At 48.2% G+C, this 15503-nt stretch overlaps 3 protein-coding genes and 1 long non-coding RNA gene across 4 annotated transcripts; 2 read left to right on the top strand and 2 right to left on the bottom strand.

The window, feature by feature from the left end:
* LOC110433552 lies at positions 1586-4866 on the top strand. Its single transcript, XR_002451044.1, has 2 exons — positions 1586-2028; positions 4374-4866. It is a non-coding gene; the product is annotated as an uncharacterized LOC110433552 (long non-coding RNA).
* LOC8067444 (leucine-rich repeat receptor-like protein kinase PXC2) lies at positions 2306-4239 on the top strand. Its single transcript, XM_021455897.1, has one exon. The coding sequence runs from the start codon at positions 2321-2323 to the stop codon at positions 4022-4024; it is 1704 nt and encodes a 567-aa protein (XP_021311572.1). The 5' UTR covers positions 2306-2320; the 3' UTR covers positions 4025-4239.
* Positions 6680-10831, bottom strand: LOC110433331 (probable leucine-rich repeat receptor-like protein kinase At1g35710). Its single transcript, XM_021455206.1, has 2 exons — positions 7467-10831; positions 6680-7218 (listed from the first exon to the last, which is right to left on the bottom strand). Exons 1-2 carry the CDS (start codon positions 10759-10761, stop codon positions 6851-6853), a joined length of 3663 nt encoding a protein of 1220 aa, XP_021310881.1. The 5' UTR covers positions 10762-10831; the 3' UTR covers positions 6680-6850.
* LOC8067445 (acyl-[acyl-carrier-protein] desaturase 7, chloroplastic) lies at positions 11512-12129 on the bottom strand. Its single transcript, XM_002467062.1, has one exon. The coding sequence runs from the start codon at positions 12127-12129 to the stop codon at positions 11512-11514; it is 618 nt and encodes a 205-aa protein (XP_002467107.1).

Below are 15503 nucleotides of genomic sequence, written 5' to 3' on the forward strand. Positions count from 1 at the left end.
TATCAGAGAATAGTTTTCTCTTTCCACAAAAATATCAAAATAGGGAGTTATTTTATAAAACTCCTGGATAATTTGGAATATTTTATTTACGTGCTAAGAGCATATCCAAGAATTTCCAATAAAGCCTTCTGATTTTTGGCAAAAATAAAAAAAAAAACATCTCCAAGAGTTCTCATCCCATCTCCCAATCTTTTGACACTTCAAATAAATCACCAAACACGTGTATATGCCTGTGCGTCTTCCATGCATGTATCGGTCTCCCAATCTATGGTGGAAGGGCGTGAGAAAGAATAAAGAGTAGAAAAGGTTCCCGATGCAAATGTACAAGAAAGAAATTTTTTTAAAAATGGTTAGGATAATTTAGTATAGGGTTTCTGATGTAAATAATTTTTTAATAATTTAGGAGTGAATTATTGAAAATTGTTGGGATGATATTATTTATTTCTCTCAATACTTTTTGACGTATTGGAGAACTCTATGATTTTGGAAAAAAAAAATCTTGGAAACTCTCAAGTAAAGATGGCAATGGGTACCCGAGACCCGAAACCCGATAGGTTTTTGCTCTATTAGGGTGAGGATATGGGTCAACTTCGCTACCCGTGGGTTTGTTAATGGGGCAAAAGCTAGACCCAGTGGGTTTATGGGCATGGGTCTGGGTGTGTAGTACCCAAACCCACAAACCCATAGGTTTTTTAAACCCAGTTCACCGTATCATCACACAATATAATTAGTACATAAAGTACAAAATGCAAGAAAATAAACGAAATAGAGAACATGCATGCTCCATACTTTTTTAGTAGAGTCTCCTTATGAAAGTTGCAGCTAGCTAGCGCGTCTTAGTGCATGCACCCAGTTCATCTGGACTCAAAAATATGACAGATGTTGGCACTAAGCATTAGCAGGTTATGGCCCAGTGCATGCTAGAGGTGAGTGTTATGTCACAACTCGCAAATTTCTAGTGCGGAGGTGTAATAACACATAACATGAATCCCACCTTGCCAATTGATTCAACTTTAAGTATTTTGGTGCGCTATAGAGTAGACTTGCTCACTTGACTGGATGACCATCTTATGACATGTTGTGACGGACACGGGCAACCCGTTAAATACCCGTGACCCGATGGGCATGGCTTTGGGCACAAAATCAAACCCGTGACGGGTCATAGGTTTTTTAGTGGGCATATTTTATATTAATGGGCATGGGTTTGGGATGGCAAAACCCAGCGGTTTGTACCCGTTGCCATCTTTACTCTCGAGGGATGCTCTAGTGTATGAGAGTGATGAAACCATTAGGTTGTGAACTTGATGAACTCTTATGTAAACTTGAATACATTTACACAATGTATGTGTTGTGATGTTGCACGTTATGCAAAAGTGTGTGATAGTGATCCACTCGTGAAGTCGTGCTAGTAGTGGGTTATGTATTGATATATGCATTGCTTGACAGTTTTTTTTTTTTTGAGAGAGAGGACCATTGCTTGACAGTTGAGACGCACTTTCCAGCCGTAGAGCCAAAGCCCATGAGGCTAAGAATCACGGACCTTGGCCACGAGATATTTGTGGTTGGGCCGGATTAGGCCCAGCCGGGTGCAGCACCCCAACACGTCAAACTCTCTCGGAAAGTCTCCCCCTCCCCCACCTGCAGTCGACGGTTTGGCAGCAAGGCGACCAATCAGCCGAGATTTACATGACCTTCCATGGATGATGATGATGGATGTGGTCCTCGGCGAACCATCTTGTTTGGATTCTCTCCCAGAGTCGACGCGACGTTAGCGCAGTTGCACAACGCGGATTTCCGGGCGTCGTGGCTGCCTGCCCGGTGCGCGCACGGAGGCTGTTCGACGGAACGCCTCATCGACGGCGCGTCTGGGTATCTTGTGATTTGCGACGTATCCAGGGGCCAGGGCGCAGCACCAGCACGATGCGGCCGGACGTTTCCGAAGTGCTCGCCACAGAATGGCGAAATGGCTGAGGGAAGTGGACGCGGAAGAGGTCACGACGACTGCCTTGTGCACCCATCGTTTTCAAGGTACTTCTCACAAGTCACAGGTCACAAAACCTCCTTACCAAATTCATTTTCTTCTCGCTTTACGTTTCGTTATTATGCTATGCTATGGGATCACCCCATCAGGCGAACAGACGCGGGGGGGGGGGGGGGGGGGGGGGGGGGGCATATGATATTCCACTTCCACCTGCTCACCTGCAGATTTGTGCCGGCGTGCACTTCGTTCTTGACTAGTAGTGGGTCGTTGGTCTCAGTCCCCATCGTGGTCTTGCCGGCCACTATTGCAAGGCTAGTCCTAGTGCCGTGTTCCCCGTGCATGATGTGTGCTCCAAATTCCACAACGACGGCGAGTCCGTGGTCGTCCTCAACCACATTGCACTATCAAGTGGCCTCCGAGCTGAAAACTAACAACAAAACATCCCTCAGTACCACCAGCTTCCAAGACTCAAACCCAGAGCTATCCATGGCAGAGCACGCACGAGGCTCCCAAATCCTTCTCATCTACCTCTGCCTCTGCCTCCTGCTACTATCCTCAGTGCACCTGGCGATGAGCAGGGACCTCTATGACGACTTCGACGACAGCTTTGCCGACGATAGCTTCTCTGATGAGGTGCCACCGGCAGACGGCTACGACAATATGGACGACAGCTTCACTGACGATAACTTCTCTGATGAGGTGGCACCGGCAGATGGCTACGACAACATGGACGACAGCTTCGCCGACGATAGCTTCTCTGATGAGGTGGCACCGGCACGGCGCCTGTATGACAACAGCTTCAATGTGCTCAACAGCTCCTCCTCCTCCAACAGGTCTGGCGCGGCCTTCTGCAAGCTGCTGTCCCTGCAGATACTGGACCTGTCCAACAACAAGCTCACCGGAGAGCTGCCGGACTGCTTGTGGGAGATGCAGGCTCTGCAGTTTGTGGACCTATCAAACAACTCTTTCTCGGGTAAGATCCCCGAAGCCCCATCGACCCACAACTGTTCTCTAGAATCGCTCCATCTTGCCGGCAATAGCTTCACTGGAGAATTTCCAAGTGTCGTTAGGGGATGCCAGCAGCTGGCCACTGTTGATATTGGGAACAACATGTTCCATGGTGATATTCCTCGTTGGATTGGAAGCGGTGCTCCAGCACTGAAAATCCTTAGACTTAGTTCAAACAACTTCACTGGTCAAATTCCTCCGGAGTTATCACATCTTTCACAACTTCAGTTGCTAGAATTGGGCGACAATGGATTGACAGGGTTGATCCCAATAGAGTTGGGAAGCTTAGAGTCCATGAAGAATCCGAAAATTAATTCAAGTACAGGATCGCTAGATGGGTCCACCTATCAGGATAGAATTGACATCGTCTGGAAGGGACAAGAGCTGATATTTCAAAGAATACTTGAGCTGATGACGGGCATTGATTTGTCAGGCAATTCACTGTCGCATTGCATCCCTGAAGAGTTAACCAATCTCCAAGGCCTCCGATTTCTGAACCTGTCAAGAAACAATATGTCATGTACCATTCCTAAAAACATTGGTAGCCTCAAATATCTTGAGTCCCTTGATCTTTCCTGGAATGAACTTTCAGGACCCATTCCTCCAAGCTTGAGTAGTTTGTCATCCCTGAATACATTGAATCTCTCAAACAACCATTTGTCAGGCAAGATACCTACCGGGAATCAACTTCAGACACTCATAGACCCATCGATTTACAGCAACAATCCTGACCTCTGTGGACCTCCTTTGAACATTTCATGCGAAGATCCGTCACACGCATTTGATGAGGGAAATGGCGGAGAATTCCAGGACCAATGGCTGTACTACTGTGTGATCGCTGGAATTGTTTTTGGATTCTGGCTGTGGTATGGGATGCTCTTTTCCATTGCGAAGCTGAGGTATTCTGTTTTCTTGTTTGTTGATCGCATGCAATACAAAACTATGCAAAAGGTGCGGCCTATCAATCGTTTTCTTTCAAAAGAAAAGAGTGATCCATCTTCTGTACCTATGTTTTCGACAAGTGATACAAGCTGAAGAATGGAGTAATGATATCTTCTCTACTATACCTAGCAATCCAATCTTCTCTTTTTTTTCTCCCCTACTAGTACAACAGGAGATTTGCTGCCTTTCTTTGTATGCTTTAAGATGTAATGCTGAGAGGAGGCCATAAGGATTATAGTCAACTGTTATATTGCAATTTCAGTAAAAAAACATTATATGTTTAAGGAGATTTGCTGTCTTTCTTTGTATGCCTTTCTGATATGATATGTTTAAGAAGTTCTTACTTTTTTGTACTTGATTCATTTCTACTGCTGTTATGAAAAGAATATGTATATGAAATTATTTTCAAGAAGTGGCATATATATACCTATCATCCATTCAGGGAAAACTTATGCTGGGAGCTCACTTCCATCATCAAAAAGATTCAGAGGGCTCCATTTACAAATATTGGAGGAATTGGAGAAGGGTTTTGAAAAAACCAAAAGAAAAGACTTCGATGGAATACTAATCTAGTTTGGTGGAATTTGTGGAAAAAAAAAGAAACAGAAGAACTCTTCAGCAAAAAAGCCTACAGCCGATTGAGGTAGCATATCTTATGAAGGAAGAAGTTGAGCAGCAACGCATAGCTTTGGCAAATGCCCGGAATGGAGGATGAAGTTTTGCAGGATTATGAGTTTGTAGTTTTTGAGCCGACTCCCTTTTTCTCTTTTCAGTTTGTAAGTTTTAGTCTTGCCGCCCCAATGGGCTGTGTTCTCGGCTTTTTCTTCCTTCTTCATTTTTTTTTGAGAGAACAGGAGAGGTCAAGGAGACCACTACTGAAATTTATTGAAGAAAAATAATTCATTTTTGCAGTTTAGTTTTGCTGCTCCGATGTACAGTGTTTGTAATTTTTATTTTTGTTTCCTTTTTTTCTACTAATAAGCAAAGCTTTTGCCGGCCTTTCCAAAAAATCATGCACAGCCAGAAAAGGGTTAGCAAAATAAAGTGACAATAGTTTCTCTTAGCTTGCTGCCTTCTGATATCTATATTCAGTTGCATATTTAGCCCTTCCCATCAAATGGAGCAACAAGTAATAAGTATGGCAATAAAGTAAAACACCTAAGTTGACTAGTACAGACTAGCTCTTGCAATTGGTGACTTCCATAATATATTCATAGTCTACTATCAACCAGTTCCACCAATAAACTTTCCTAGTTCTTGTCTTTGGTACTAGAACTTGAGAAACTTAATAAGGCTCTAGAAGTGTTTGAGTTTCTGCACAGGTATATGTTGCTTCTGGTAGTCTGTTAGTTTGCTTACTAGGATCTGTCGGGACGGTTCAGAAAGATATGCCCGAGCATGCGACGATCATGTACAGTTTCTTCTGCAATGTCTAATATGTCCTGTACTAACAAATCATCTTCTGTTGAAGAAGGGATAGCCAGCAGGGATGTTAAGAGGTCACCAGGAATCCAGGATGCAAAGAGCACAACAGGTAGTTGAGCATTCAGACATGTTGATTGAACAAACAAACAGTCAACACATAGAACCCTAAACTACCATTCCTCTCCTCCCAAAATTCTAGCTATCTGATTGTGCCCATAGTCACCGGAGTTCCCGGAACGACGGATCGAGGAACGACGAACCGGGAACGGGAACGACGTTTTAGATTCAGTTTTTCCACTGTGCGAGCGATTTCGTTCCCGTGTTCCGGTCCCGAACACTCGTTCCGGGAACGTGGAACGCTGCATCGTTCCCGTTCCGCGGTGACTAAGATTGTGCCTCGCTGTTATCCAGCTAGTTGGGTGCTGCCGAACGAAGCTAGATCGTTACAGAGCAGCGCGAGTGCCACTGCCAGGCTGCCAGCCGATCCTAGCAGATGCACCACAAAAAGCTACTCACCTGCTGATAGCAAACGGGATTCCTCAACCACGTTGAACAACAGCATGATTGATGTTGGGAAAAAGTTCAAAAGAATTATAGTCGGTGGTTGTACTGCAATTTCAATGAATAAATATAGGTTACTTAATATGTACCTGCAGGGTCTTTTTTTTCCTACCGGTAAAGACTATTTTCTAATCGTGCTACTCTACTCGGTATATTTCTACAATTATGTGTCCTGATTCCTGACTTCCATGGAAATATTGATGCAGCATGTACATGAAACTGTTCAGGTAGTGAGACATCTGTGCTGTTTTTTTTTTTTGGAAGGAAAAAAAATGGCAAGATCTCTGCCTTGCATTTAAGTAGAAAAACACAATCTGGTCACAATGTGCAGTATCATCTCAGAGAAAGCTCTTGTCATATTTGAGAAATACTCACTCCGGTCCATTTTATCTGGCGCAGGTTAGAATGACACGGTCTTCTAGATTACATTTTGACCATTCATTTACTTTATATTATATTATTTATGCTTATAAACTTATAATCATTGGATAGTATAATTCTTTACAAATTTAATTATATAAAATTTGTGTTATAATAGTTAATAATTATTAGTCTAATTAATGGTCAAAGTTTTAAAAGTTTGAATTTTGATATACGTGTGCGCCAGATAAAATGGACCGTAGGGAGTAATAAGCAAAGTGGCTGAAGAACACCTCTTACAAGTTACGACTTGTGGTTTTCCACTATCTACGGTACAGTTGCATGTTTATAGCCCGCTTGGCAGGCGGGCCGGGGGGGGGCGAACATCAGCATAGTAGCGAATTGAGTACAGCTAACTTTGTGTACATATAGACTTCTAAGGATCTCCAGAATAGTTTTGTGGTCTATCACTATGCAGTCTGAGAAAAAATTAGTCCTCTCAAACTGCATCCAAAAAAATACATTAACTACAAATTTCACTTGTTGAGCTTCAAACCTTTGCACAGGCAAACATCACTTCTGGTAGTCTGTTAGCTTGCTTACTGTGATCTGCCTGAACGGTTCAGAAAGATAAGCCTGAGTATGCGCTGAGATCTCTTGAGCAACTGATCTCATAGAAGGCCGCGATTCAGGATTTGCCCGTGTGCAAGCGAGCGCGATTCTCACCACAAACACAATTTCTTCTGCAAGGTCACCTGTTGGAGGTTCCAACCGCTGGTCTAGTACGTCCTGGAGTAATAAATCTTCCTCTGTGGAAGAGGAGATAGCCGGCAGGGAGGTTAGGAGGTCACCAGGATGCTTCCCCATCATCACCTCCAGAGCAACCACTCCAAAGCTATAAACATCGCATTTCTCTGTGACGTTCATCGTGTATGCCAATTCTGCAAGAGTAAAACCAGACATGACACAAGTTAGTATGCTGCATCGTGATACATTATCAAGAAAAGTGCATCAGTGTTAATGAAAATATCTGAAAAATTGTTGCTTTTCGTAACATTGTATTTCTTTTCAGCACTAGGAGCCTAAGAGGGATCTTAGTTGTTACTGGTGTACTTAATAGTTCAGATCATGTGTTATGTACTCAAGTAAAATTATATGCTCCATGAACAGTAACCAGATGCAAAATTACCTGGAGCCATGTAGCCATATGATCCTGCTACTGAAGTCCAGTTTGTAGAAGCAGAGCCAAGCAGCTTCGCCGTGCCAAAATCAGACAGCCGCGGCTCAAATTCTGACTCAAGCAGGATGTTGTTCACAGTTATGTCACGGTGAACAATGGGCTGGCTACAGTCATGGTGGAGGTAGGCCAGGGCATGAGCAACCCCCTGGACCACCTTCACCCTCATGCCCCAGTCCAGCTTCCTCTTGCCCTCTTCCCCGTACAATGTCTTCCCCAAGCTGCCCCTCTCCAGGTACTCATACACCAGGTACATGTAGTCTCCACTCGTGCAGAAGCCATGGAGCTTGACGATGTTCCGGTGACGGACCTCTGTCAGTGCCTTGATCTCGTTCTCGAAGCTCTTCCTGCTCACTTCTGATATGTCCCCTGTCTCAGCCACATGGAAGCGCTTCACGGCCACGACCTGCCCACTGGGGAGCTCAGCCTTGTACACGCTCCCAAACCCGCCTTTACCGATGCAGAAGAGTTCATTGAAGCTGTCAGTGGCATTCACGATGTCAAGGAATGTGAATTTCCCTTCCTTCTCCCAGATCACGGATTCATAAGGATCGTTTGTGCTTGCCTCCAACACTTTCTGTTCCATGGGTCTCCTTCTGCATGCTAGGATGAGGCAAGCAACAATGCCTGCCAGCAACACTGCCCCAACTACTGAGAAAACTATTGCAATGACTGTTTTCTTGTGATGCCCTGAAGTGGAGCTGCGGTCGCAAGAAGGAATGCCTTGCACATTGCCGCAGAGCCCTAGGTTCCCAATGTAAGCCTCAGCCGAAGAGTTCTGGAAAGCATTGCCTGACGGTATTTCACCGGTGAGCTGATTGTAAGAGAAATCAACAATCTCCAGGCTCGACATGCGAGAGAAACTTGCTGGAATTGAACCATTGAGCTCATTGTGTGACAAATTCAGTTTCTGTAGGTTCGCCAGCTTCACAAGATTTGAAGGGATAGGACCAGACAGTGAGTTGCTGCTCAAATCAAGCAGGGTCTGCAGCTGAAACAGGTTACCCAGCTCACCTGGTATCTGCCCTGACAATATGTTCTTGCTCAAATCAAGATAGGTTAGTGAGCCAAGATTGTCAATGCCCACTGGTATGGTCCCATTAAGCATGTTCCCTGACAAATCAACTTTCTGCAGTTTGGAATTGTTGCCTAAACTTGTTGGAATAGGCCCGGAAAAGGAGTTATGGCTCAGGTTGAGACTGAACAAGAAGTTGAGATTACCCAGCTCAGGTGGAATGCCTCCTGTCAAGTTATTCGCAGCCAAGCTGAGGTCCTGCAAGCTTGTCATGTTCCCAAACGCCGCCGGAATGGTGCCTGATATGCTGTTGCCATCCATCTTCAGGCGTGTGATCTTGGTGCATTGTCCCCAATCATCTGAAAGCCGACCAGTCAGCTTGTTCCCGGAGATGTCCAGATAGTCCATGCTGGGGTGGACCCCGAACACCTCCGAGATGTCGCCGGTGAAATGGTTCCCCTCCAGCCGCACCCGATACAGCTCGGAGCAGTTCTTCAAGCACGGCGGCAGCTTTCCGCTGAAGCTGTTGTGGTTCGCCGTGAAGTTATTCAACGCGAAGCCGTCGCAGAGGCTCTGCGGCAGCTCGCCGGAGAAACTGTTGTTGGCGAAGCTCACATCGGTCAATGCCAGCCCTGCGCCGAGGTCTGGTGGGACGGTACCACTCATGCTGTTGTCGAACACTGACAGGTACTGGAGGTTCCTCAGCAACGAGATACTGGAAGGCAGCTCGCCTTCCAGGTTGTTGGTGTTGACGTCCAAGATTTGCAACTCCGTCATGTTGCCGATCTCCGGCGGGATCTTGCCGGTGAGCTTGTTGAAGAAGAGCGCCAGCCGCGTGAGTTTCTTGAGGTTGCCGAACGAGCTTGGTATCGGTCCGCTGAGCGAGTTCACCGACAAATCCAGTTCAGCCAGGTTCACCAACCCGCCGAGCTGCGACGGGATCACCCCGCTGAGGTTGTTGCTGAAGAGATACAAGATTAGCAGCTTCGTCGCCTTGCCGACCTCGTGTGGAATGGTTCCGGTCAAAGAGTTCGTCTGCGCTTGAAAGGATATGAGCTCCGGCCAGCTCGTGAACAGCTTCCCTGGGATCTCGCCGGTGAGGTTGTTGGACGATATGCCGAACTCCCGCATCCTCTGCATCCCGGCGAACGACGCCGGCAATCCCCCAGAGAGATGGTTAAACGAGATATCGAGGAAGTCGAGGTTGCTGAGGCTGCCGAGCTCCGGCGGCAGAGTGGAGACCAGACTGGCGTTCTTCACGTCGAGACGTTGCAGCATCTTGAGCCGGCCAAGAACCGGCGGGAGCGGCCCGCCGAGCGGGTTGCTGCCGAGCTCAAGGACCCTCAGCTGCGACATGGACCCGAGGAAGTCTGGGACGCCGCCAGTAAGGCCGTTGCCGCCAAGGTGCAGGTCCCTGAGACTCGTCAGCCTCGCGAGCGACGCTGGGATCCGGCCGGAGAACGCGTTGGCTGACAGGTTGAGCCACCGCAGGTTCGGCAGCCGCTCCGGCAGCGCGTCCGGGATCGGACCGGAGAAGGCGTTCTGCGACAGGTCGAGGTAGGTGATGTTGCCGCTGCTGAGCACGAACTCCGGGAAGCTGCCGTTGAGGTAGTTGAGGGAGAGCGAGAGGAACTCCACCATGGGCATCGGTGAGAACGGGGCGCTAGTCAGGTAGTTGGACCCCAGGTCGAGCTGGACGATCTTTGGGAGCTTACTCAGCTGGTGCGGGATCGCGCCGACGAGGTTGTTGTTGAACAGGCGGAGCTCGACGAGGCCCGAGAGGTCGCCCAGCTGCGGCGGGATGGTGCCGTTGAGCCCGTTGCTGCCCAGGTCGAGCGTGGACAGAGCGGGCAGCTGCGAGAACGACGCCGGGATGGCGCCGGCGAGGTTGTTGTCCTTGAGGTCGAGCGAGGTGAGGCTCGGGAACGCGGCCGGGTCGAGCTCGTCCAGGCCGCCCGTGAGGCCGAGCCCGCGCAGACGGAGCGACACGACGCGGCCGGCGGCGTCGCAGGCGACACCGCGCCAGGTGGTGCAGATGGAGACCTGGGTGGCGTTCGTCCACGTGGACAGCGCCGCCGGATCGCCCAGGTTCGACTTCCACGCCAGCAGCGCGTCGGCCGGCGACGGCGGCGTCGCAGCATTGGCATTGGCAGCGACGGCGGCGAGGGCAAGGATGGCGAGGAGTGGAGCCGCGAGGAGGAGGCGGGACGGGGCGGGTGGTGGCGTCGGCATTGGCCGGGTGGCAGAGGGGAGCGCGGCGTGGCGGCCGTGCCCGTTCGTGCGGTGAGGCGGGCGGGGCGGGGAGGGCGGGAGGGGGCGGTGAGGCGGTGAGCACGTGGTGGTCTTGACTCTTTGAGCTCGCGGCGCGCGGCTGGCGGTCAATGCAGTGGGTTGACTTGCGAGCACATGCAATCCCACGGGCCACGCGGCTGGGAAGCGGCGTGAACGGGAAAAGGGGCAGCGCCGCACTTGCATTTGGGAGACTTTTAGTGTATGCCATTATAAAAGATTGACCAAACCAGAAAGCCACTAAAAAGTTGTTTCGCACCGCTATGCCCAACTTTATCTTCGGCTATACCCGTGTGCCATTCCGTCTTCATTCTGTCTGTTTTCTTCCGTTTAAGGGGTCTGACACGTAGGTCCCGGTTAGCATAATGTCCTTTTTGCCCTTCCAGTCACGGGAGATAGAGGAGCGAGGGCGAGCGGGATTGAGTGGCTCCGCGACCTCCTCGACGCGGCTGATGCTCGGCGGCGCACCTGTTCCGGTGGGACCTGGGCCCGCCGGCGCACGCCGCGCTCGCGCCTCCTCCGCTGCCGCCAGCACCACAGCTGCTGCCTCACGCGCCGCGGCGGCTGGGACCGCGCAGCAGCAGCAGCCCGCCGATCATCACCGGCTGCCGGCCCGTGGCGGCGCTCCTGGACGCTCCGGCCTCATACTCCGCGTCCAGCTCGAGGCCCACCCGGTGCATTACAAGCTATAGCCTAGAGGGTGCTGTCGGCGGTGGCGAGGGTGCTGGAGCAGCCCACGGCGTGGGGGGCGACCCGGGAGATGGCGCTCCTCGCGGGGCCCCTCTGTGCGGCGGCCCTCTTCGGCCTCCTGCTCGGCTGGGCCTGGCGCCGGCGCTGGGCAACCGGCCTCGTCGTCGCCACCGCCGCCCTTCGCCACGCTCGACTTCTGGAAGGCCCAGCTGCCCGCACGTCTCCGCGCCCCGCTTGGCTACGCTGGCGCTGCCGTGCAGCAGAGGGAGGAGGACGAGGACGGCGTGCAAGGGTATGTAACTGTGTGTGTGCTGGCAGGGTGTCCGACATGAGCAGGCCCGGCATGGTGACCTTCCCGAGCATGACGTAGGCCAGCGCGCGCACCATGTCGTCCGGGTCCACGCCGAACAGCTCGGCGCTCGCCTTGGTGTACGCCGCCTCGTGCCGCCTCTCGTCGCCGGCGACCACGACGCAGATCTTGGACAGCGTGCGGTTCTCCTCGGCGGTCCAGCCGCGAATCCAGCGCGCCAAGGGGAAGGCGCTGGCGCCCGTGTCGTTGCCGACGCCGTCGGTGCGGTTGAACATGCTCTGGTACGTGGGCATCGCCTCCTCCGTCACCATGTTGCCCACCAGGCACACGAGCACGTCGTCGGGAACGCACGCCGCGGCGGCCCGCAGCTCGGCCAGCTCCTCCGCGAATGCCCTGTCGTCGTTGGTCGAGGTCGTAGTCCTGCTGGTCACGGTCAGCGTCCACCAGCCCGTCTAGGATGGTCTCGATCCGGAACGCGTCGTCGCAACTGCTCACGGCGCCTTCGGTGGCGGCGGCCTAGGCGCGGCGGAGGTTGTGCTCGGTGACGACGAAGGTGATGAAGATGCTGTGGTAGCGCAGAAGCAGGGCCAGCTGCAGCGCCGGGTTGATGTTGCCGGAGCGCGGGTAGGGCACCACCATGATGTGTGGCTGCGGCATCGGCGTTCATGTCGCTTGCTGCTATAGCTTGCACGCTGGTGACTGGCAACTTGGCTTTGGCTCCTTGGCTTCGATCTGTTCTTATCCTAATGCCCTGCCATTGTGCATGTTAGTAACTTCTATTAATCATAATCAATTGAAATGGATGGAAGATCCCTGCGAATCAAGCGACGCCAATACTAGAAAAAACAAAACAGTTTCAACTAACGTGCCTTCTACGCTTCGTTTCAAGTGGACTCCTGAGAACATTTTGATTATGGATTTTGCGTGTTTTTTTAAAAAAAAAATTGAGAAGAAGAGCTATTTGGTTTGAAACTTCGAGCCAGCACTGGAGCTACCGAATCTGCCATGTCAACCGCGCATGTCCACGTTAAAGATGTATTACGTACTTCTATAATGGCACACGGGTATAGCTAAAGATGTACTACCTACTCCTAGAATGGCACACGGGTATAACCGAAGATGAAGTTGGACAGGGGCATTGAAGTCTATTGACAGGCCACTTAACTGCCGTTAGGCTTCAAAATGGACGGAATGGCACACGGGTATAGTCGAAGATGAAGTTGGGCACAGCGGTGCGAAACAACTTTTTAGTGACCTGGTGGTTTGGTCCATCTTTTATAATGGCATACAGGTAAAAGACTCTGCATTTGGTCAAGTATGGCGTGCGATGCCGGTTCTCTCAGGCCTTGTTTAGTTAAAAAAAATTGTAAATTTATTTTAGATTTTTCATTATATCGAATCTTACAACGTATACATATAACATTAAATATAGATAAAAATAATTAATTATACAGTTTATCTATAATTTGCAAGACAAATCTTTTGAGTCTAGATAATCTATGATTAGATAATATTTGTCAAATACAAACGAAAGTATTATAGTGTTTATTTTGCAAAAAAAAGGTTAGAACTAAACAAGGTCTCATTCTCGATAAAGAAAAATGTTCCAACTTTTTTAATAAAAACACTCAAAAGAATGCCTTATTTCGGGTATTTATCAAGAAAAATGATTATAGTATTACAAAAAAATGGATAATTGGTCACGAAATGACCATAAACATAAGAGTATATGAAATCACTAACTTCAAAGAGTAGACCATCAACACGTATAACACTAAATATATTTACTATAAAAATATGTTGTATTATATGCATGAATCCGATTGTATTTGTTCGATATCATAAATATTATTACTTTTTATATAAACTTTATTTAAACTTTTGGTTGTTCTTTTTTTTGAGAAACGAAACTTATGGTTGTTTGACTTGAGATAAAAATCTTTGCGGGACTTTGGTAGTACTACTAGTTTGTTCCGGCCGAGGCGAGGACGAGCACAAATAAGGCCTTGTTCTATAAAAAAAACTAAAAAAATTTCAAAATTTTCCATCAAATCGAATCTTGCGGTATATGCATAGAACATTAAATATAGACGAAAACAAAAACTAATTGTACAGTTTGCTATAAATCACGAGATGAGTATTTTGAGCCTAATTAGTTCATGGTTGACAATAATTACCAAATAAAAACAAAAGTGCTACAGTATCCTGAACAAAAAAGAATGGTAACTGGCCTTGTTTAGTTCGTAAAAATTTTGGTTTTTGGCTAGCATTTTCGTTTTTATTTGACAAATATTGTCCAATTACGGAGTAACTAGGCTCAAAAGATTCATCTCACAAATTACAGGTAAACTGTGCAATTAGTTTTTATTTTTGTCTATACTTAATGCTCCATGCATGCGACCAAAGATTCGATATGATGGGGAATCTAAAATTTTTGCGAACTAAACAAGGCCTAAACTGTTTTTTCAGCGTGTCTTTCTATTCGCTTGTTCAAAAGTCATGGATAAAAATACTATTTGTTGATTAGTTGTGAGAGAAAAACACTGTTAAATGATGGATAGATTCGACAAATAAGATAAAGGAACATGGCCTTATATACTTCAATCATGTGTCATGTTGGAAAAGTACTAGAAAACAAAAATCGATGGACACAGGAACCGGACAGGCGGACAATAGTGTTATTATTAGCTGGCCTATTCTAAAAAGTTTCTAAAAAGAAAAACGTAACTACCCCTCTTTTTTTGCGATTAACGTAGGAGTACCCCTTAACGTACGCCTAATGACCTAACCCAAGCATCATCTTACGTCGTTCTCGACTTCTCGTTCCTATGGACGTGCAGTGCAGTCACGCGCTTTGTTGTATGCGGTATGATGCCTCCCAAGTTGTAGTTATTCGTGGATGGGAGATCCAGCGTCCGCGTCGGTTCCCAGCAAACGACAACAAGGCCTTGTTTAGTTCACACCAAAAAGTAAAAAGTTTTTAAGATTCTACGTCACATCAAATCTTATGACACATGCATGAAGTATTAAATATAGACGAAAACAAAAACTAATTAGACAGTTTAGCTGGAAATCGCGAGACAAATCTTTTAATTCTAGTTAGCCCATAATTGAATAATATTTGTCACAAACAAACGAAAGTGCTACCGTACCGAAATCCGAATTTTTTTCAAATTTCGGAACTAAACAAGGCCACGACGAATTAGTGCAGTATATACTGTTCAGCTGCTGTTTTTACTTTTCCATTTTCCAGGCTCCGCGTGCCGACGTGAATGGCTGCGGCAGGATACAAGTAGTCGAATTGCCCACGCGCAGGCGTCCAAGTCCAGGCGGGTCGCGTCCGCGCGTGGCGACGGCCGAATGGCGGCAGGGCGTGCGGTGCTCGGCGCGGGGAGCGCGCAGCCGCAGCGGTGTGTGTGTCCACTAGCCGTCCAACCGACAGTCCGACACACACACATCTAGTATGCGTGATGCTGAATTGCTGATGTGGTCTTGACCGTGTGCTAATTTGACTTGGAGTACTGCGGCCGCAAAATCATCATCCAACTAATAGAGCCAGACTGGTCCACTCTGGGCTGCTGCCAATACTTGGGCCTTGTTTAGTTCACCCAAAAACCAAAATGTTTTCAAGATTTTCTGTCACATCAAATCTTTCGGCACATGCATGAAGCATTAAATATAGACG

This window comes from Sorghum bicolor, chromosome 1 (genome assembly GCF_000003195.3).
Source record: "Sorghum bicolor cultivar BTx623 chromosome 1, Sorghum_bicolor_NCBIv3, whole genome shotgun sequence".
Lineage (NCBI taxonomy): Eukaryota > Viridiplantae > Streptophyta > Magnoliopsida > Poales > Poaceae > Sorghum > Sorghum bicolor.

Coding starts and splice junctions, on each gene's coding strand:
- LOC8067444 (XM_021455897.1), top strand. CDS start 2,321: ATGATGTGTGCTCCAAATTCCACAACGACGGCGAGTCCGTGGTCGTCC.
- LOC110433331 (XM_021455206.1), bottom strand. CDS start 10,761: ATGCCGACGCCACCACCCGCCCCGTCCCGCCTCCTCCTCGCGGCTCCA. Junction 7,219..7,466: donor ATATGGCTACATGGCTCCAG/GTAATTTTGCAT, acceptor TTACTCTTGCAG/AATTGGCATACACGATGAAC.
- LOC8067445 (XM_002467062.1), bottom strand. CDS start 12,129: ATGGTGACGGAGGAGGCGATGCCCACGTACCAGAGCATGTTCAACCGC.